This window comes from Phyllostomus hastatus, unplaced genomic scaffold (genome assembly GCF_019186645.2).
Source record: "Phyllostomus hastatus isolate PE091 unplaced genomic scaffold, TTU_PhHast_1.1 phas_contig_148, whole genome shotgun sequence".
Lineage (NCBI taxonomy): Eukaryota > Metazoa > Chordata > Mammalia > Chiroptera > Phyllostomidae > Phyllostomus > Phyllostomus hastatus.
Window position 1 is genome coordinate 20,124,485 of NW_025333607.1, and position 20,608 is coordinate 20,145,092.

The following is a 20,608-nucleotide window of genomic DNA, read 5'->3' on the forward strand; positions in this document are numbered from 1 at the left end:
TTCTTGTCATCTTATGTGTGACTTTTATTTAGTAATTTGGGGATTTAATTTTAGTCTTTTTGTAATGTATGGAATTTAAATTAAGTGAAAAACCAAGAACTGGGGGTGTTAGCTCAGCTTTGAGAATTACTGTATATAGAATAGAACACTCAGACTAGTGCATTGAAAATGGGAGATGAATCGAGTATAAATAGAATTCAACATATTAAATAAGTACAGTTTCTAATTTTGAAGTTTATCAAATGTTACAATTCTGATTTGATGCATTATCTTCAGAATCAAAGATACAAACGATCATTATTAGAATTAGGATAAGTAACATTCTGCCTAAGATCAATAAATTTACATAGCTGTATGAAATAAAAACACCATTTTAGAGCTAGTAGTTTTAGTATTTCCTGATTTTTAATTTTGTGATGGAATCAAACAAAACTACTGAGAAAATATTTGTACCATAACACTCAGTAAAGATTTTTTGTTTACCTTTTTTATTAAAAACTTGATAAAAGTGCACTGAATACATTGTTCATCCTAGAATCAAGTGTTCACCAAACATTTGTTGTTTTCTCTCACTCCCCCAAAAAGGTTTTTAACTGGAGATGCAGACTATTCGTCATCTACCAAATTAAAAACTGCAGGTTTTTGTAAACTGGCACTTGGGAAGAAGTAGGTTCCGAGAAATGATTAAATGTTGGTGTGTGCACTCCTGCTGCCAAGATACCAGCTTCCCATATGTTGCCGTTTGGCAGACATGCATCTTAAAAATGGATTGAATGAAGCTGCTGCTGCCCTCTTTTCCCCTTTATCTGTTTCTAGCAGTGCGTTCTCTTTGTGCCTGTAAGTTATCACTTCTGCTGCGGTGAGGAACATGATGTATTTTTACAGATACGCTTGAAGTGAAGTGGAAGTACTCCTTCAGAGTGCAGTCCCCGAGCTAGTGGAATAGCTCCTTCAAATACTAGTGTGGCTCTTGCACCAACAGGAGAACACATTTGTCTGTTTTGAAACATTTAATTTTTTGTTTTTATAAAAATTTGAGCCTGAGACACATTGATTTTTCACATTTTATCACATCATTTCAAAATAACTTCCTTGATATATGTGAGTCTTAAAAGAAAATGAATATCTCAATTGTTTTTGAAAAATAAGTACTTAGATGAGAACAGATTGATGAAACATCTGAACTTTATAAGTGTGTTTTTGGAGTAACTCAACTAAATCTTATTGCACGTAATACAGTTTTTAGAACCCCAGAAAATCTGTCTTCACACAATTACAAAGTTTCCTTAAAATTGACAGTGATGTTTTATTTACATATAATTATATATCGACATGTAGAACTGAATCTAAAATGAAGGGTCTCTCGACTGTCTCCATTTCTTAAATAAAAACTTACGTGGAAAATATATGCAAATACATCGTGTCGGCCCCTAACGTAAGACTGGAGCCATGGTGAGTGCATGCTTGTTATTGCATGTTAATACACAGAATCCCCGCGTACAGTTTTTCTCTAGATCCTCTCAGGGTGCCTTTTTGTCCTATAATGTATTTTTAAGAATTACCTTTTCAGAAATTAAAAAAATACTTTTAGAGTTCTTTTATGTGATGAGTTTTAACTAAAACTTGTCCTATGGGTGTAATCAATCTTAATTATACATGCTTTTAGCAATATTTTACAGATTGCACATTTGGGAAGACAAGTTGTCTTTTCTAGTGCAGTTTACGGTGGCGATACCTGCCTGCCTTTTCCTTGGCTGCGTTGGCACAAGCGTTGTGCTTATTTTGTTGTAAATGGTTCCAGTACTTTATCAGTTCACTGGGCTGGAACTGATGAGAGGTAATCAGGTGGCTGTATTTACAGCTCGAATAAGAAACCCGCCAGTGATTGAACACAAATTCATTGGGAGGGGGCACGGGGTCAATCCGCAGCTTGGCAAGACAGATCCCTACATACACATCCTCCAAGTGCAAACGACGGATGCTTAAAGAAACTTTAAATATCTTCTCTGCCAGATCTCCGGAGAAGACGTAGCCAGTCCCAGAGCAGAAGACCGGGTAGCGCTCGCTGGGGTAGAGGTCCGGTGGCATGTACCACTTGCTGTCTTTGTTTCGGTTGGGTGCGTATCCTCTCATGAGGTACCCAGTGAAATAGTTACGTCTGGGCGGCAGGTCTGGCTTCAGTAGCTTGTGTATTAAATACTCAGTGTTGACAAACATGTCACTGTCCGTTTTCATGACGTAAGGAATGTGTGGGCAGTGTGTGGCGACCCAGTTCATACCCATCAGTGTTTTGATGGTCAGGTTGTAGTATGTGTCTAAGTACTCCTGTTGGATTATGTCATGGTACTGTCTGCTCTCTTCCAGTATCGCATGTTGAAGGTAGCCATTTACCTTGACACTTAGGCCCAACAAAAAAATTCGTGTGATTTGAATTCCAGGGGCTAGACTTTCGTTTCCCCAGGTTTGCCGAATAGCTCTTCTAGCTTCTATTTGTCCAGGCTCTGCTGCTATGAGTAGGATTAAAAAGGGGCTTTTCTCCTGGCATTTGTCAGGTTCGTTGATGATATACTTGAAGTGGTAAGAATTGGGATGTCCGGTACCCTTTTCGCGGTAGATGCTCCCGTTGGCACTGAGTGTGTTCTCCAGCCCTGTAACTCCTTGTGGCGACAGGTCCGTGTTGTTGGCGTTGGTTGCAGTTTGAGGCCTCAGAGTCTGAGGAACTGTTTCTTTCCAGATATTCCGAAGAGAGCTGTGGTTTGTCTCACTTTTTGTAGAACGAAATCCTCGCAAAGTGTAGGTCACGGGGTTTTCTTTGAATCCGGCTCGGCCTGGTAGCCAGTCGTGGTGACTGAAGAACAAGAACGTGGCGAAGAGGAACACCAGGGAGAGGGCGCCGATGAGGTGGGTCCGGAACAGAGACCGCTTGGCCCAGCAGCAGTGCCGCCGCCTCCACTGCAGCATGGTGCAGGCGCCCGGGGAGGGACGGGACGGGAGGGGAGACTGCAGGCCGCGCCGTTCTGCCTCTGCTGGGTCAGGGCTGCTCTTTGGGCAGCATTTCTGTTCGGTCACGTGGTCTCCCTTGCGGTCATTCTGTAGAGATAGAGCATATACAAGTTTACAAAATGCCGAGTATTATGGGGATGCCTGAAGGAGACTTTGGATGATAATAAAATTAGGGCAGATGGGCATTTGGAAGCTATAGAAATGTGATAACCCTGGAATGCAGTTTAAAACTTGTTTCCCTTTGGCACCGTGACCTCGCTGAGGGCAGGGTCAGCTTCTCTAGAAATACTCTGTGGTAGCACTGTGAGCACCTTGCTGTTCTTCCACTTAATTTTCTCAGTAGCCCCAGGCGTTTGTACTTGGCACCCGAGTTAAAGATTTAAAAGTTGCTTGTTTCTAGAAGCGAGAATGTTACTAGATTTCTGAGAGGGGCCATGTAACAAGGCCTGAGAGCAGGTGGAAGTCTTATTGGCATTAATTAAAATTGATTTGACACACTGTTGGTGGGGTGTGCACACTCAGCAGCCTTCTTTGTAAAATGGCCATGTGTCAGCTGTGGGACAGACAGGGCGAGGTGACGACGGCAGAGTTCTGCTAGTCACACTGGGCTGCCGGGCTCGTCTCCACCGGCCCCCGCTGTGCCGAGAAAGTCAGGGAGAAGGTGCGCCTGCCGGAGTTAATTTTCAGGGCCCAGTAGCTTCAGTCTAGGGCTTTGAGGCAGTAATGAACGATGAGCATCGTCAAACACTCTTTTCTGATTTTTAACCTTGTTCTTCAAATAGGAAGCATTCAGGAGATCATTATCCTTACTTAGACTCAAGGTGGATTTTAAAAAAATACGTAACAACGACTCATTCAACCCTCTGTGGCCGCGGCAGGCACCGGCACGTGTCCCGGTTCGCCTCCATGTTGGAGCCGGAGGGAAGTGGCCTCCGCAGTCTTTTCAGATGCACAGAGTGCAGGTGCTGGGTACCGTCACAGCCCACTGTTTAAAATTTTAACTTTCACAGAATGTATTTTTAAAGGTTCTCGAGTTACGCCGTGGTTTAAATTTGCATGAAGAGGATTTGTTACATTTTTAGGACTTTTGCTAGCGTGACATTCAGAGCCTGAGGTTTTTTAAAAGATTGGGGGATGTCGGTGTGGAAGGTGCACGGCGCCCACGTGAAGAAGTGGCTGTGTTGTCCTCGCCCAGGGTTCCCAGCGCACAGCACAGGTGTGACCGTGGTTGCGGCTGGCTCCTGGTCTTTCTGCCTCCAGGAGAGGGGGTGCGGGTGCGGGGGGCGGAAGAAGCCGAGCTTCCGTTCTCTGTGAGGGTGTTAACAAATGTGCAGTTTTGGCTTTTTTCAACGTTTTATTGTGAAGCTTACTACTTTAAGCAAAATAAAACTAGTTAATGTAGGGCCATTTGTTTATTTGTATGTATAATTTTATGTATGTATATTAATACATTATAAACATTATAATATACATATGTGTGTATTCATTTAGCCTGTGATGTTGAGAGATTCATAGTTAATACCAAATTTACTTAATTCTGACATGAAATTTAACTATTTTGGAGGAAATAATGAAAGTTTTTATATAACTGAATAATTATAGAATGAAATTCATGTATATAATGTGAAGTACTTTGAAAATATTGAAAGTGTTAAGACGTATATGTGAATGAAAGTGCTGCTAGTAACAGCCACTAGGGGGAGCAAGTAGCTGGGAGTTTGAACAAATTTCTAAAGTGTAATATAGTACAGGCATCAGCTTTTGATAATTTGTAGTATCTGAAAGTAGTGCTTTTTTAGAAGTAATGGTATTTCTCAAATGTAGAAAATTATTTAATCATTTTGTGAGATATAAACTGATTCTTTTTTTAGCTTTGGGATTTTTAAAACTATCTTGTTATTTATTCGAGTTTATTTACATGAATTTTAATCTTACATTACTACAGTGAAGACCAAGGCTATTCCTTCCACCAGTAAAACATAGTTCTGCAGTGAGCTAAGCTGGACATAATAGGGCTGAGTGTTCTGATTCAGAAACTCACTCTTTCCCTCCTCGTTCTGTAAATAGCAGCCTGTTTAGACTGAGAAACTCTTCCTAAGCTTTTGTTTTCAAGTGAAATATCTGATCAATAGTAATGATTCTTCTTCCATCCCATAAAGAAACCAGTAGATATCAGGTCTATGAGTATAAATTGAAAAGGAAAATTACCTTTAAAATGTATTTGATAATCTATTTTAAACAATCCAAAGCTAGATTAAAATGTGGCAGCTTTCTGTTGATATAATAGTGCTTGGAAACTGATTGAAGTCCCAATTGTTGAAATCTTTTAAAAGTTTAAATCTTATAGTTCGAGAAGCAGTAAATGTTTGGGTGAATGTGTGCCTGGAGGACGGAGGAGGTGCGTGAGGGTGAAGACAGTGACAAATTGTGGTGTGTTTGTGAACACGCCACACCTGAAGTGTTTCCGTGTTACCGGAAACAGCCGAGTGCTCCACATTGTGGCCCAGCAAAACTGCATAGTTCAGGGTTCTCTGTGGCTTTGCAGCAATGGGTGATGCAGGGGCGTCTTGATTTACATTCATGGTGTTTGTGTGCCTGTGAAATAGGAAGCTGTTCTGGCTTGAAATCATTTGTATCCATTTGTTACTCTCCCATTGATAATAAAAAAAGTGCATGTGTCTAGCCTTAAAAAATTCTTTATTGATAAATTTTCTCAGGTATTATTTCTTTGTTAAAAATAAAGTAAAATCACAACCTTCTATTACATGGTAAAATTATTCTCGACATATTCTTGTGTGTTTTTTTTCCCCTTAAAAAGTGGGAACAAGGCAAGAAAGTTAAAATGGTTGGGCATGCTAAATAGCTTTGCACTTTAGATTTTCAGCATATGAATAGCTTTTGATTTATATCCCCTATGTTTTATGATAATATTTTCAACTTATTAATGTGTGTTCATACCTTACAGATTAAAGTTCATGGAGAGGATATTACAGTAAAATGTTGAGTTAGTACACACACGTACTGTTTTTATCATTTGGCTTTTATAAAAGTGTTGCTATCTTTACTTTGTTGAAACAGTCCTAGATTTCAGTGGTGCTTGAATGAAAAATTCTACACTTTTGTGTTGAGATATCTAGCTTATAAAAATGTTTAATTGGTAATTTGAACATTGAGACATAAAGGCACTGAGCAAGACTTGAGAGTTTTACAACCACATGTTTTCAGTACCCCCGATTTCATTCTTAAATGGAATAAAAACTCATGGTATGAATGAGAGTTGATGCTGAGATTATAATAACAATAGGGCCTGATAAAATTTGTTTAGTATTAATTTTAGAATGGCACGCTTACAAGTGCCTTTAAGATGTTTGCCTTTTATGATTAATTGCTGTGAAATTGAGTAAAATTAAGATCTTCCATAGATTTATAAAAAATTTTAGAAACATCCTTGAGTTCCTGAACCATGAGCTGCTATTATAACTGTGATTGCTGAAATAGTTTATTAGATCTATTTCTGCCCTGTGCTTACACACCATGGCAGTGGTTTGTTACTACATATAACATAGCCTGGAAGCACAGTGGCTACATTATGTTTAATTTTTGACCTTGTAGTGCTATTTATGGATGTCTTGATATCAAAGTGTTTTAGTATTATGTTTTTGAGTTTCAAAAATGACCACCGAGAATAAAAGCCTATGTGTGACCTTTCAGAAGCAGTCTGTTGCTTAAAATTAAAGCTCACTCTTTTAAATGGGGCATTTCCAGCAACTATTGCTATTTCTTTGTTTAAAGTTGTCTTCATGAACAGTGTAACATGCATCCACTGTGATGTGCTGTGCATAAGCTCATGCCTTCTGTGAACCTGTGCAAATGCTCTCCCTGTAGTCTGTTACCGCTCGGTAATACTTAAAATTTGTGGGTACTCGCATGGGTCGTATTCGTTCTCTCTATTTGGGGAGATGAATTTTGGAGGGAAGACTTTGTTACTAAAAGCTGCTGTAAGGATTTTGTTTTAAAAGGACTGAAAAAGCTCTTGTTAACATCCTCTCTGATACTATTTAATGTGATTTCACTGCATTGTCTCTCTTGATAGCCATTTTCAAGGGAGCACTGTAATTTACTGGGTAAGGATTCAGTTTGACCTAATTTGGTAGAGGATTGCTATGCTTTCTTTAGAGGGCTGCAGATTTTTTTTTTAAGTTTTAATTTTTCAGAAACCTTTAAGCACATCTTGTTACTATTTGCCTTGTATCGGCTGTATGCCTATAATCTGTAATTACTCCAAGCCCCGTGGTCACTGGAATACAGCAGTGACGGCTTGTGCTCTAAACAATGACACATTTTAGATAATACATTCCGAAAGCCTCTCGCAGTTTCAAGGGCAGTGAGCTGCGGGAACTTGTTTATCAGACACGAGTGCCTCCAGGGCCACACCGGGTAGGGAGCAGACATTCAAATGCACATCGCACACAAGACAGCCACGTACCTTTCCTGGTCAGGCCATCCGTGTGGACCGGGTTATGCCCACTGACCGTACTCTTGGCTCGCCATCCCTTCAGCAGAAAGATGCCCTCGAACATGCGCACATCCCCAGTGGTCTGCCGCCTGCGCCTGCTTTTCACGGGGTCCAGAGTGTCCATCTGTCTGCCTGTCTTCCTGGCACCCTCCTCCTTCATACGGGTGCTGGTCTTCGGAGGCTTCCCCTTTCTTTCATTTTCTCTGGCTTTAAACAAAAGAGCTGTAGTCGTCCGTTCTGCTGGGAGCAGTGTTGACTCTTCCTGGCAGCCGGCGATGCATGGAAGCTCCTTACGTCTGCCGGTTTCCCGGCCGGACGATGCAGAGCTGCGTCCTCTCCTCAGTGTCCATGTTTCTGGGAACCACCCGGACCTGCAGTGGGAGCCGCCGGCGCTGGAACGGAGTGCTCGGCTGGGCTGGGGAAGGACGGGCTGAGCTCCCCTTTGTGGCTGCCTGACAGCTGCAGGGAGGATTTTGAGCAGTTTTCCTGGGCTTTAGTCTGTAATATGAAATCCACGCTTCCTCAGCTGCTGCACAGGCAGGCAGCAGTTTATATCTGGGCTTGACAGATGTTCTCTCTGACAGAGCAGAATTGAACGTCACTGCTTGGCTGGGTCCCACGTGATTGTTTGCATTAATTTGGACTAAAAACCCAAGGTAGGGAGCAGCTTAGAGATTTTGCTTCTGTGTGAAACATACTCGGTGCAAGTGTAGTGACGAGTGAATAATTTGAAAATGGGATGAGGAAATGAATGGTTGTAATTTTATTTTTTCATCTTATTTCTTCCTTAATGCTTAAGCACTGGCTTTCTAAATGTTTTTAGCGTTAGATGTTGGTTTTCATGTTTTATGGGGCACAAGCAATATAAGCTTTTATATATAACTAGATCCGATTTAACCCCTTCAGTGCACTCCCTCCCATGAAATTTCCCTTTTTTCCCTCAAGTTGCCTCACTTTTACAAATACCTAATTAAGACTCAGAGACTGTTTTCTTTCACCTGTAACTTAGGCACAACCCCCACCCCCTTTTTCTGGGGTTTATATAAATCAGCTGCCCTGGGCTGCGTTACTGACACATGATGTGATACAGTGTGCCTCTTTTTTCCCCTCTGAGTAGTTTCCGATGTTCTTGAAGGCAGCAGAACTTTATTTTTAAGCAATTTTAATGTAAACATTTATTATTTATTTAATTTTTCCTTATTTTAAAATTACATGTATGATAGAATTCAACAAAATGATATACTAGATACAGTGCACTTGTACAGGATCTTCTTGATGGGTAATTAGGTTTTACTAATCATATTTGCTTATTCTAATATTTCAGGATGGGCTAGTAACTTGCTCTGAAGCATATTTTTTAGCAAGAACTACATACTCAAGTATTTCTTTGTATGTTTAGTCTCCTGGGCACCTTCTTTCTTTCTTTTTTGCTGTAGAGTATTGGGGCATTGTGCTTTTTTTTCTTTAATATCTTGAATTACCAGTTTTTCCTCAGACATTAGGGACATTAACTCCTAGAAATGTATAGTTTTGGAACTGAAGCTATATGTTTGTGGTCATAATATACCCTTGATCCTGCCTGTCTTCCCCAATAATGTCTGTTATTTCAAAGATAGATTTATATCTCATCTAATTTTTTATTCTACATGTTTATTGTGAGGAAATTGAGATGTTAGAGAGTAATTCTAGTTATTTGATTACTTTTCAGTATTCAAGTTAAGACTCCAAAGTCTATAAGCCATTCAGTTTACACAGTTACTTTTCCATATATTCTGCAGAAACATAAAATTCGAATACAAAGAAATGTTTGAGTGAATCTGAAAACTGCATTTTTTAAAAAATGTCAAAGGGTGGTGATTGACAGGAAGTGCAGTAACATGGAGGAAAGACAAAAATGGCACATGTAAAAGACAAATATTTTTTCTAGATTTCATCTCCAAAGTTTTAAATCTTTCCAACTTTTAAAAACTTTTTGCACCAAAAAAGGAATCAATACTTTTCATCCCAGTCTTATCAACTTGAGCCAAAGCCTTCTGAGCTGCAGTCATTTTGCTATTTTTCTTTTCAGCCTTCAAGTCTTTAGTATTAAACTTAGTGTAATCTTCTTCTGCTTCTCTGGGCTCATCTGATAACTTCCATTGATGGAAGATTTGGCAGCGAAGCTGAAGGGCCTGGAAGCTTCAAGTATTTAGCTAGGGTGATACGTAGCAGGGCGACACGTAGCTCTTCCGGGTTGTAATCAAGCATCAGACCACGGGCACAGCGAACACGGTCCTCTTTCGCGTCCCTGGGAGCCCGGCGTCTGGAGAGCAGTGCCGCTGACCCTGCCTGGGCACTGGTCTTTCTGTGACTGGTTTCTAAGGCCGCCATAGTTGGATGAGCCTTCTTCCAGCCTCATGTCTTTTCTTCGCTATACTTGTAATACTTCCTTTTGTCTATTTCTTTACCTCTGTCATGTGCTGAAGTAGCTTCTCATCTACTGGACGTTTCAGCAACAAGATGCAGTTCAGAAACATCATCCACCACACCTTGGTCTGGAGGCTGAACCTGTCCCACGTGGTCAGCCTCTGTGAAGTAGTGGAGGTGCAGCGGGCGAGGGTCCAGGGGTGTGGCCAAGCAGAGAAGATGCCACTGAACAGGCGGATTGAAGAACCAAAAATGGTGTTTTCCTTGAAAATTCATTTCAGACAGCTTCAATAGACACACATTGAACAAGAAAGGGCTCCTTCCCCTGAACATGGGTGAACCGGTTTTATAAAACATAAGCCCACTTTCATCTTCTTTGAAGCATCTTCTAAATATTCTGGAAGCCACGCAGCCTGTCTTCCCGGAGCCTGGGCACCACCGCCGCAGCTGCAGCCCCGGGAGGTGGACGACTGGACAGAAGTGGTTTGGTTTCCAGAGCCAGCGGGCCGCTCACACTGACTGTTTGAATTCAGTGCCAGCCATCTGATATTTTTAATTTTTGCCCATTACATTTTTAGTGTAGCTGATGAAATGTAGTTTAGGAATTCTGGGACTGTTTTTAGGAATGTCTGTGACTTCCCTGGAAATCTTAGAAGGAACATTGGGCATTTTGTACATGGGGAACCCCAGACCTCGAGTCCCGAGGTCGCAGTTCTCTCCTGAGTGAAGGGGAAAGCGGAAACCCAGGTTGTCCCAGCGTTCAGTCCTCTGTCCACCCTGCTGCGTGCTTACTGCTCCCTGTGTTCGTGTGTTTGATTTAGGTAGCAGAGCAATGCTTAAGTGCCTATGTACAGCAACTTGTTTTAAACAAGCGGATGTCGATTTTAGCAGATCAGTGTTTATCAGCAGTTCCTTGTGCAGGCTGCACTGTGTGGCCAGCAGAGTGACCATTACTGAGCACTGACCCCGAGTCCAGATGGACGCTGGCCTACCTGAGATGCGACGGACATGGCCTTCGTGCTCATCATAGTTTTATGATCGTGATACCCATTTGAAGATGGGGAGCCATGCTTAGAGTTGTAAAATAATTATCCCAAGTAGGAGCTAATTTGTGGTGAGGAGTCCAGCCGGGAATTAAAATAAGATCAGCTAAGTCCTCACACTCTATTCCTAACCATTATGCTCCATGGCACTGCCGGGAGTGATAGGATCTTCTCCTGCTGGGACCGCACACCCAGAGGTCATTTGTGGAAGTGTCAGTGGGGGGTTTACGTTTCACTTGCCTCATCTGCTCGACAAGTTCATGTCGGTCAGCTGCTGTGTGCCCGCACCTGTGTTAGGCACAGCTCATTGAAGTGAGCGGGATCCAAAGGTATTGTAGTCGTATTTCCTGCCCTTTCTCCAGGAAGGGCGAAGTAATTACTTTTTGCCAGTTTGATTGGATTCTTCTTTGATGTCCCACTGGATTTATTTTGGATCTTGGTTATTAAGAGATCTCCATAGGTCATTTGCTGGCTAGTGGGGAACTTTTAGTATTGCCTGGTGCCCCTGACTTCCACGCAGATTGTTGATTACTTCTGCTTGCTATGGGGCAAGTGTTTATACAGCAGAGTCCTGAAAACTAATAAAAAGGGGCCTGTGTACTTAATCAGAATTTACTTTAAACTTTTAGGTACACCTGCATTCTATTTCTTAAGTTCAAGTTAAGCTGGTTAAGAACTTCTCACAAAGTACAGAAAACTAGAGCAGGCATGAAATAAAGAAAGGTTCCTTTCGCAGAAGGAACTTTTTCTAGCAACCTGCATGTTTCCAGCCAAGAGAATCTGTAAAAATCTTAGGACAGACAGGCTTGTAGAAGTTCTCCCTTTAGTCTAATTTCTTTAACATCTGAAATGTATGGGTGAACTTGCCCAGTAAATGCAGTGAGTTTCTTTGTCAGACTGGCACCTCTTCTGTTTGTTTAGCTTTATAGTTATAACTGTGTTGTAATTTTTACTGGCATAAGCCTACATTTTAGTCTATAATGTGTCACTCATGGGGTAAAGGTCGTCGTTACTAAGTGTGCAGTAGTCAGAGCTGTTGGGGTTGGCATTAGCATTTTCCTGGGCGGTCTGGAGCAGCCCTCAAGGAGTCAGAGTTTAGTGACAAGGCTTGCAATGCCTCTGTCAGCATTAAAAATAAAGTAATTATTTTATCAGCGAATGCGAGTTTATTTAGGAATGGCTGAGGAATTGCAAATTGGGAGGTGAAAGCTGTGACAAACCGTAAGCAGGTCTGGAGACTATCGGAGAGGAACCTGAGTTTACAGAGAAAAGGGGAGAGCGGGAGGGGCTCTGAGTGCCAGCCCCTCGGGGGGAAGCAGGCGCTCGGGGTGTGGCAGCACGCAGCTGTGGGTGGTGGCGTGTGGGCGCCCCTCCTCAGGGCTCCTCCCGTCAGCTTCAAGTGAGGTTTCCCGTATTCCTTTCCACGCCTCCCAGCTCCTGGTTTCTCCTGGACCCAGAAGTAATTGTTTTATTCCGGTGGTTAGTAGTTTTCAAGTGATCATTACGTGATGAATCAGGTATAGGCATGCTTATTATCTAAGAGTAAAGATAAGCCATTTCCTGGACTTGTATTATCTGTTATCTAGGTAAATTCAACTGAATGTCCTTGGTGAAAAGAGTGAGGGAGAAGGGGGTGTGGGGAGAGCATGCGCCCCTGCCGAGTGATTTTCAGTCCCTGGACACCTGCGCTTGTCCTCGAGTGGGAAGGGAGGCCAGAGTCTGGTCTCTCCCACGCTGGTCTCCGTTCCTGCTTGTGCTTCAGTATGAGTATGGGCCCCAGATGCATTTATCGGGTTGGCCAAAAAAAGCTTGTTAATTTTTTTCTATAAGGTGACTCTAGTAGTGCTTAGTTGTCTTTAACTTCATTTGAAACAGTTTTGTTAGATTGTATTGTGACAGCTGTCATATCAGTGTGCATTTAAAAAAACAACAAACTTGGTGAATTTTTGTATAGCTATTTTAATATTGAAGATGGAAGAAAATACACATTTTTGGCATATTATGCTTTATGATTTCAATAAAGGTAAAATGCAACTGAAACACACACAAAAAAATTGCGCAGAGTATGGAGAAGGTGCTATGACTGACCAAATGTGTCAAAAGCGGTTTGTGAAGATTCGTGTTGAAGAGCTCTTGCTGGACGATGGTACACGGCCCAGTGGACCAGTTGAAGTTGGTAGTGATCAAATCGAGACATTACTTGAGAACAATCAAGGTTATACCACTCGGGAGAGAGCCAACAAAATATCCAAATCAGTCAAGTTACTGGTGAGAATGAAAAACAAGTCTTTTATGGGAAAAACCATTTGGACTTTTTGGCCAAGCCAGTATTTCAGGTAGTGTTCACCCAAAGAACCACCCATTTTTTTTTCCAGTGCAGGAAACAGATGCTGATGTTTTGGGTCAGATGGAATTGCCCCCACATTGCTCTGAAAGTGCCGTTCCACATTTACTTAGAGACCAGTTTTAGTTTAATTGTGATTGGTCAGCACTTTGCTTGGGATTTGTATCTCTTGACTGTTTAGCCTTAAAATGAGATGAAATCTTTTTCATTACATGAAGAGATTTGGACAAATGGTGAATTTTGACTATTTAAATTTAGTAAATAGTTTTTCCCTTTTCAAGAGGAATTGTTAAGGCTTTAGAATTTTTCTTTGAAGACAGTCGGTGATTTACAAACCAGTTTCACTTTTCCTTGAACTCCTGAAGTGGGAGTGAGCGGACTTGGAACTGGCAGTCTCAGAGTGAGGTGTCGGTGCGGGCTGCCCGTCTCTCTCCCTCGCTTCTCACCAGCTTGCGCCACAGGCCTGAGAAGTTTTCTGACTTCAGAGCAGGGCTAAATTTAAGTGTCTTTTTCAGAACCAATGGTAGACCCCTGTTCATGACCCCAAGGGGGAATGGAAGCATGTAAAATCAGGAGTGAGGTAGGACATACTTGGCTAGCATGCGTGGGCTGACCTTGGTTCCTCGGTAGCCCCGAGATGCTGCTGAGCACAGATCAACTAGGATTCTTTCAGCTGTTACTTGCTGCATTCAGGGGATACTCTGGGTTAGAGGGGTGACACTGGGGGCAGTGCTGCTCTCTAGGAGGTGCTGTAGAAATTTGTGGGGGAGTTCATTTTTGGTGGACAGAACTGGTGAAGGTCGATCGTTGAGGGGGCCCTGAACGGTAGTCTGGAGTCTGTGGGACAGCCGTCAAAAACAGCGAGACCTGGTTCCACGTTCTGCAGGACTTGTGTGTGAGCGGGACGCCTTCTTTATAATCCCACAAACCTAAGACAGTTGGACGGCCAGGTCTATTCTGTAAAGGTCAGACACACGCTGAATTTTCCTGGGAGTTGAACTGCAGCGCACGTGGTGGGAAGGTGGTACTTCACTGCGTTCTGCACTTCGCCGTAGCTCGCCATTCTGAAGTCAGGCCCGTGGGCTGTGGCAGGTGCCGTAGGTCTTTCAGAGGCATCAACGCCTGAGTAAATGATGGGCAAGACTCAGCACTCAGCATGTTTTCTTGTACACATTGCATGCTTAGTGATCAGTTGAGATTTGCTATTCAGTTTTAAGATATCTTCAACCACTCTTAAATATGACAGATCTCATCTTTGTAAATGGGATTATTTTCCCTGAATATTTCAAAGGCATTTAATATGAAGTGTTTGTGGCTTTGTTTACATCTTTCTAATGTGAGGTTATATATTAATTATTCATTTTGAAACTGTTTGAAGGGAAAAAAGGGTTGACTTGATTAAAAACAGGTAATGACATATTTGAGATGTTAAAATTGTCAGCAATTAAATCATTGAATATTTGAGAAATATTATGCTTATAATAACTACTGTATAGTAACAATTTTAAATTTATTTTCCACTTAAGTTTCTATTTCCACCTCATGACCAATAGCATAAAAAATAAGGAAAAGGTATTTATTTTATTTTATACTCTTAGGACCATAGCACGTTCATTGGGGTGACTGAGAAACAACTAGGTATGGAATGTATTCGCAGTAATTAAATGAAAGTGTTTATTATGTAAAGAAACTTTGATGTCATGTGTCATTTTTCATTCTCTTAAAGGAGGGTGCATCGGCCCGGAAGACTCAGACTCCTGCAGCACAGCCAGTACCGAGACCAGGTGAAAACAGACAATTTCTTTTTCCTAAGTGATCAGAAGAGTGAAAAACTGTTGTTGTTTATGACGCTTTGAAAGAATTAAGATTGTCGTTAAAACACTTCTAAAGTAATAGCATAAGAACGTGTACCTGGCAATAGGTATATTTGAAAAGGTAAAGAAAATTTTTAAGAAAATGATTTTAACATTTTATAAAAATGTTTTAAAAAAGTTTACATGCACCTCCCCTTACTTATTCCTTGTTTGAGTCCCCTGATGGGACATGTTTTCTTCATAAAGCATAAAGCTTTCATAATTTTTTAAAAGATTGATTTATTAATTTTTACTGATTTTTTAAGGTTTTTATTTTATTTATTTTTAGAGAGGGAAAAGAGAGAGAGAGAGAAACATCAATGTGCGGTTGCTGGGGGTCATGGCCTGCAACCCAGGCATGTGCCCTGACTGGGAATTGAACCTGCGACGCTTTGGTTCGCAGCCCGAGCTCAATCCACAGAGCTACGCCAGCCAGGGCAAGCTTTCATAATTTTAATAGACTGATAACGCCACTTTGTTGCTTCGAGTTTCAGCTGTGTGTGCCATTTGTCATACAGGGTTGTGGAGTCACTGTTCTAGAAACTGTACTGCGCAAAGGTGGGAAAAGTGGCTGCTGAGGCCCACGGGGCCCAGTGGGTGGGGCGGCACTGGCCTTGGTGGGCGGGGCCCTGGGCTCGCTGCCACTGCCTCTTGTAGCCCGAGGGACCACCCCCCTTTCTGACACGCACGGGCACAGCTGGCTCCTCCAGCCCCAGTTCTACGAGCCACCTGCACTTCGCAGAGCTTCTGGCGGGAGCCCTGCTTTCGGTCAGCGCGAGGAAGAGTCGGCCCTCTGTGTCTCAGACAGATGGCGCGTGCTGCTCAGGCGTCCGCTGCGTCACACAGGTGCCGTGGGAGCACCTCCTTCCGTGGTCGTGGGCTGACGTGCTGGTGACGCTCACGCTCGTGTCTGCAGCTCAGGCGCCTCTTCCTGCCTTGGTGTCTTACACTGACTGCCTAACGTTGGGACGTGCCACAGGCGTCTTAAAGCTGATGTAGAACCTTTGTTCCCTGGCATCTCCCCCGAGAGGTCTACTTCCCACTCCCTGCTGCATGGATAGAAGGCACCAGCCTTAACTCTGTTTCCTAAGCCAGAAGTTTAGGAGCTATTTTTCATCCTTCAGATTTGCTGTGCCTCTCATCTAATGTCATGAGTTCTGTCAGATTTACCTTCTGTATTCCAGATCCGTCTGTTTTCTCTTCGTCTCCACCACCACAACTCAAGTGTCAGCCATCATTATTTCTCTAGATCCGTGGGTCTCCTTTTCTAAAGATTTTATTTACTTTTAGAGAGAGGGGAGTGGAAGGGCGAAAGAGAGGGAGAGACACATCGATCGGGTGGTTCTCACATGCCCCTGACCAGGGACCTGGCCCACAGCCCAGGCTTGTGCCCTGACCGGGAATCAAACCTGTGACCTTCCGGCCTGCGGGACAGTGCCCAGCCCCTGAGCCGCACCGGTCCAGGCTAGATCAGTGCATGGTAAAACATCACTCCACGTCCCCACAAGGTGCACCTGGACATGGAGGGTGCGGTCTGGTCTGGTCCAGCCCACGGGTGCTGGCGACAGTCCGTGGCGCCGCGTTCCCTTCAGTGCCGAGCTGGCCCTCGCCCCACGGGAACAGCCCCAGCGCAGCCTCCGCCTTCCTGCCGTTTCCTCGGAGTCCCTGTCTGAACCCTGTCTTTCCCTCACAGGAGAGGTGAGGTGAATGTTGTGTCACTTTCTGGCTTAAAAGTTGCGTCTTCCAGTGGCGCTTGTGTACGCACTTAATGTCGCCCAAGCGGCTCCCCGGGCGCCGGCATCTGCTCACGTCCCACCTCCGCCCACCGCCGGGCCCGCCTCCCGTCTCGCCGTTGGACCCCTCGTTCTCCGCAGTTGGCGCCTTTTCTTCCTTTGCGAGGGGCTTCTGGGCCTTCTCGCAAGGACACCGTCCTGCAGGGTTACTCCTCTGCCCCTCAGCACTGCCTGTTCAGACCTGTCCGTGCGTCTGTGTGCCGTGGCCCGTGGGTGGTCTGGCTCCACTTCTGCACTGGAGGGTCTCCGGGCGCAGGGGCTGTTTCTCTTTTGTTTGTCGCTGTAATAACAGGATGTAGCAGAGTGACTTGTACACGGCCTCTGAGACATACTTAAGTGAAGAATGTAATTATATTTGAAATCAAACATAGCAACGGTAATGCTTCCTCTGAGCCTGTGCATCATCAGTCCCTGCATTTAGTGGAGGAGGGGGTCAGGGCTGTGACAGGTAGCGCCCACCATACCCGGTTCAGGAGAGCCTTGCACAGTGTCCAGGTGTAGAAACTTACCTTGGTGTTACGGCTGGGGACACCTGAGGTTGAGCAGTCAGACTGGCCAGGGTAATTTGCCTAGAAAGTGGCAAAACGGGGGCCCAAATTGAGATCGTTTGTGTGTAGACTCTTACGCCGTAGGGCTTCCTCTCATTCTCCTCTCCCCTCCCACCCCTCCCCCATGAACCGGCCCCGTCAGCATGCCCCTCACCGAGCCCCTGCCTTGGTCCTTTCCAGGAGCCTGTGTGTATTCTTTTGTGGTTATTTTTTACTGACCCTCTAAACTTTACTTGTACTTTGAGAGCTTTTATATTTTGTCTTGTTCTTACACTTGGTCTTCTTGGCCTTGATTTTAGGACTCTTTTCCTAACCCCCTGAGCCTGTTGTGGCTCTCTTACCACATTGGTGGCATTTCAGTCCGAGACGTCCTTTTGTTTTTCTCTTAGTCATTCTCCTAGCACCTGCTGTCTCCTGCCTGTCCCGGTATCTGTCCACGCTGCCATGCCTTTCCCCCTCCAGCAGATAGCACACACTCACTGAGCCTGGACTTCCTCCCAGGTGCCGCTGTCCGGCTGATGAGATGTACCCGTGAGTGCTGTTCCCAAAAATGCCTGGAGGGGTTCAGTGCTTTTTCTCAGCAATAAGAAAGATGAGAACACTGCCGTAAATATCTGTGTGTGTAAACTTGTGTTTGTGTGTATCTCTTTCTCTTTTTACGCATGTGGGACAATCATGCTACTGAATTCGATAATATCTAATCACAATGAGTTTGTATAGGAGTACAAAGTAGTATTCTAAAAATGGTGTGCTTCCCTTTAAAATGGTATCTTTCTAAGAGCAGATGTTTAGAATTCTAAATCTAAATTTTTTATGACTAAAAAATATGTAAGCACAGTACATGGCACATGGAAGGCAGTTAGTATATTTTGATTTTTATGGATAAACACAGAAAATTGAATGTGTGTGTGTATGGATAGATAGATAGATAGATAGCCCTTTTTATCCTAAAATACATTCATCTTGAACTAGGCTCGTATGACCATTTATGTGCCAGCAAATCTTTCTGTGCGTCATAAAGTCTGTTGCATACAAATAAAAGGTATGAATACTTGTGCTGTAATAACGTATGTTCACAATTCTTAACGATAGGGGAAACTCCAGATAATACAGACCTCTATATGATTCATTGCCCATAGTGCTCTCTTTTAATGAGAAAACAGAAGACACTTTGAAAAAGAGAGAAGCGAAGGTAATGATTTAGGTCTGAGCTCCCTGTAACTCCTTTTCCCTGGAACGTGGTGAGGCACATTGCCCCCCCCCCGTGTCGTGTGCTCCGTGTGCTCCATGCGCGTTAGCACAGTGTCGCAGTTGGTCCTCGGTCATCAGGGCTACTCCTGTGACTGCAGATTGCTGGGTACCGGCTAAGCCCTTTCAGTGTTGCTTTTTAAAGATTTTATTTACTATCTTTAGAGAGAGGGGAAAGGAGAGAGAACGAGAGGGAGAGAAACATCGATTGGTTGCCTCTTGCACGTGCCCCAACAGGGGACCTGGCTTGCAGCCCACACATGTGCCCCGACCTGGAATTGAACCAGCCACTTTTCTCTTTTCGGGCCGATGCCCAGCCCACTTAGCCATGCTGGTCAAGACCCATTTTAATGTTTTTATGAAGGAGAGAAATAATATTATTTAAGATGATTGCAGTACATTTAAAAATTTTATAACTAGTTATATGTAAATATAAATAATTTTTAAACTTTAAAGTAAGAATGTGATTGTTATAACACTCAAAAGTTTGGTTCTTATTTTTTTCTCTTACAGTTTCTCAAGCAAGACCTCCCCCAAATCAGAAGAAAGGTGAGGTGGTGCATGCGATTCTAAGTGTGTTTTGAAAAGTCAGGGTGGGGAAGCTGGACTCCAGACCAGGCCAGTGCTGCGGTGCACTCACGTCGTGTGTTTGTGCGCGGTGTCTGTGCTGACCAGCAGGGCGTAGGTCACATGGAATATTGAGTATTTTGAATTTCACTGCTGACCTAAGATGTTTTTTAGCTCAAAGGATTGAAAATGATAAATTTATAAATTTTTGACTGGGAAGGTAATTAATTTCTTTTCAAAGTACCGATGACATACATGCCGCCTTTCAAATTCTGTCTGACAGGGTCTCGCACGCCCATCATCATCATCCCTGCAGCCACCACCTCCTTAATCACCATGCTCAACGCCAAGGACCTCCTCCAGGACCTGAAGTGAGTGCCGCGCCGCCTCGCGGCTCCCGGGGCGGGGGCCACTGCGGGGAGTTAGCTGGTGTCTTTCCGTGTTTCTTATTTGGGGAAAACAAAATTTCAGTTTCTGCTTTACAGATACTCTGAAATGTAACTTCCAAAATAGAGGGGATTCTTTTACGTCCACTGTTAGTTAGAATAGTGATAGTATTCTGTACTTCGAATGGTCTGACATTTTAAATTCTTGTTAAGTATTTTTAGTGGCAACTAGGAAAATATATTCATTCAGTGACAATATCTAAAAAGCGTGAGTGAGCGCTCTGTCTTTCAACGTAAGAATACCAGTGACAGTCCTTGAGGAAGGAGAAGGAAGCACCTCGCCTCCACAAAGCAAGTCGAGCTGCTTCTGGTCCATTCTGGTCCAAATCACTTCTGGTCCATTGAAACTGAGGAGCAAAGTTGGTTGCAAGACCTGCTCATTTTGGGTTACATCAAATTGAATTTTATGTGCCTGTGACTTTTAAATAGCGGAATAAAGATCTCTCTAACCTAGTACGTACAAGTTTATTCATGTAGTAAGTGATTTTTCTTTAGTAACTTCGAATGAAATTTTCAACAAACTTTTTCCCATTAACAGTATGGAAAGAAGGAATTTTTAAAATTAAATTTGTTGGGGTGACATTGGTTAATAAAATGATAGGTGTCAGGGGTACAGAAGGGATTTTATTTATTACTTTTTAATATTTTACTTATTTTTAGAAGGAGGGAAGGACGAGAAAAAGGGGGAGAGAAACATCAATGTGTGGCTGCCTCCCATGCGTCCCCACTGGAACCTGGCCCAGGCATGTGCCCTGGCTGGGAATCAAACCGGGAACCACTTGGCTTGCAGGCCCATGCTCAATCCACTGAGCTACACCAGCCAGGGCAGGGTTTTATGTAT

General features: G+C 43.3%; 2 protein-coding genes across 2 annotated transcripts in view; one reads left to right on the top strand and one right to left on the bottom strand.

The window, feature by feature from the left end:
* CDC73 (cell division cycle 73) overlaps window positions 1-20,608 on the top strand; it is an 80,210-nt gene that overhangs the window by 43,622 nt on the left and 15,980 nt on the right. The window contains exons 11-13 of the mRNA XM_045860007.1: window positions 15,039-15,096; window positions 19,268-19,303; window positions 19,605-19,692. Of these exons, the coding sequence (XP_045715963.1) occupies window positions 15,039-15,096; window positions 19,268-19,303; window positions 19,605-19,692 (182 nt within the window). The remainder of the gene's footprint in view (window positions 1-15,038; window positions 15,097-19,267; window positions 19,304-19,604; window positions 19,693-20,608) is intronic.
* B3GALT2 (beta-1,3-galactosyltransferase 2) lies at window positions 1,051-8,111 on the bottom strand. The gene is made up of 2 exons (XM_045860020.1): window positions 7,490-8,111; window positions 1,051-3,090 (listed from the first exon to the last, which is right to left on the bottom strand). Exon 2 carries the CDS (start codon window positions 2,959-2,961, stop codon window positions 1,711-1,713), a length of 1,251 nt encoding a protein of 416 aa, XP_045715976.1. The 5' UTR covers window positions 2,962-3,090; window positions 7,490-8,111; the 3' UTR covers window positions 1,051-1,710.